The 1,656-nt window shown below is 37.6% G+C and overlaps 1 protein-coding gene across 1 annotated transcript; it reads left to right on the top strand.

The window, feature by feature from the left end:
- Positions 1–921: 921 nt before the first annotated feature.
- Positions 922–1,434, top strand: LOC141607361 (uncharacterized). The gene has a single exon (XM_074426710.1). It carries the CDS (start codon positions 922–924, stop codon positions 1,432–1,434), a length of 513 nt encoding a protein of 170 aa, XP_074282811.1.
- The last annotated feature ends 222 nt before the right edge of the window (positions 1,435–1,656 follow it).

The raw sequence follows: 1,656 nt of genomic DNA, 5'->3' as shown, positions 1-1,656 counted from the left end.
TCTAAACTATTTACTACATCGTCACATTTCTACCGTAGATCCCCTAATCCCAACATGAATTAGATTTAACTATTAATATTGCTATTAATACTATCAAAACTAACAGCAGATAAATAACCAGCATTCAGCATATTAAAACGATGATTAAATTGCAAAAAAAAAGTAAATTAGGGCAAAAAGTAAATAAAGCAAGACGAAGAATTAAAGCAAGTGAAATGAAGTTTATTATTAAAAAAGGAGAAAGAGATTACAATCGTGCGAATCCAGCGTAAAGAACAATCAAATCCGAGCGAAATAAATCCCAAAATAAAGTTACAGTGAAGGAGAAAGTAGTGCGCAGTCTTGAATGATAGATAAACTTTGATAGTAGGAAACATTAGATGCTAATAACCTAGTAACGTAAGGCTTAAATAGAAAAACAACTAAGTCCATAAGCTAAAATCAATTCACGGGCTAATTAAAGCCCACGCCAGCAGAAACCCCTCGATCGAGTGGAATAAAACAACTCGATCAAGCAAAACTCCATAAAATCTACTCGATCGAGTAGAATAGTTACTCGATCGAGTAACTCCTCTTTATAGCACTTCTGGATCGAGTAGAAAAGCACTCGATCGACCAACCAAGGATGTAGAAACCACTCGATCGAGTCTTCTGTCTTCAATTCAGCTCAAATCCATGCCCGACTGCCTCATAAATTGTGCCTTCACGCTTCCCAACGCAGTATCTCACTCAGGAAAATCCCGTCTCCTCTAAATGCATGCAAAAAGGACAAAAAAGGGTACGATTCCACTACTTTCGCGTTCATTTCTACAAAATGGACAAAACGAACCAAAGTAGCCAATTCGGGGCATAATGCAATATAAATAGTACAAAAGTACACAATAATACAGCAAGGCAGGGTATCAGTTGCTGAAACCAGATATGGGCAAGGTGATGTGGTCTCCTTGGGTGCTTAATAAGTGGATCATTCCTAAACAGGCTTTTCTTTGTTGGTTAATTGCTCATCAGAGGTTAACAACTCAGGATAGGTTGTATAGAATGCACATTATTCAGAGCAACCTGTGTTTCCTGTGTGGATCACATGAAGAGTCTCATGAGCATCTATTCTTTTCTTGTGCTTTCAGTCAAAGATGCAGAGACTTAATTGCTAATTGGTGTCTGATTGAGTTGCCATGCTCAGAAGTGATTAAATGGTGGGTTCAGAGGCGAGATCATAATGCTTGCAGGAAGAAGATTACAGCAGTGATTTTAGCCAGCATAATGTATAATATTTGGAATGTTCGAAATGTTAGCAGGGTGGAAGGCTTTGTCAGCAGACCTGAATGTATTCTGCAACGGGTCAAGAATGAGGTGAAAATGCGCGTAGGACAGTTACAGATTAACAGTAGGAATCCTAGTGCTTTAGCTTGGATTTCCTACATTAGACAACACTAGTCTTGTTGAGTATGTTTGAAAGAGTATTATGTACTTGTATGGGATACTTTTGATTTTAATGAAAAGCTTACCTTTACCCAAAAAAAAAGTACACAATAATACGTGCTAAAATAGGCTAAAAAGACTATATAAAATGCACGTATCACAAAGCGATCGAAGGAAATGAAAGCTCTTTGACGAAACAGAAATGTGTAACATCAACGGTATGCTTGACCCAATCAG

This window comes from Silene latifolia, chromosome 10 (genome assembly GCF_048544455.1).
Source record: "Silene latifolia isolate original U9 population chromosome 10, ASM4854445v1, whole genome shotgun sequence".
NCBI lineage: Eukaryota > Viridiplantae > Streptophyta > Magnoliopsida > Caryophyllales > Caryophyllaceae > Silene > Silene latifolia.
The sequence above is the reverse complement of the archived record's forward strand: the minus strand, read 5'-3'. Positions and strand labels throughout refer to the sequence as shown.

Excerpts from the sequence above, each read along its gene's own strand:
- LOC141607361 (XM_074426710.1), top strand. The coding sequence starts at position 922 with ATGGGCAAGGTGATGTGGTCTCCTTGGGTGCTTAATAAGTGGATCATT.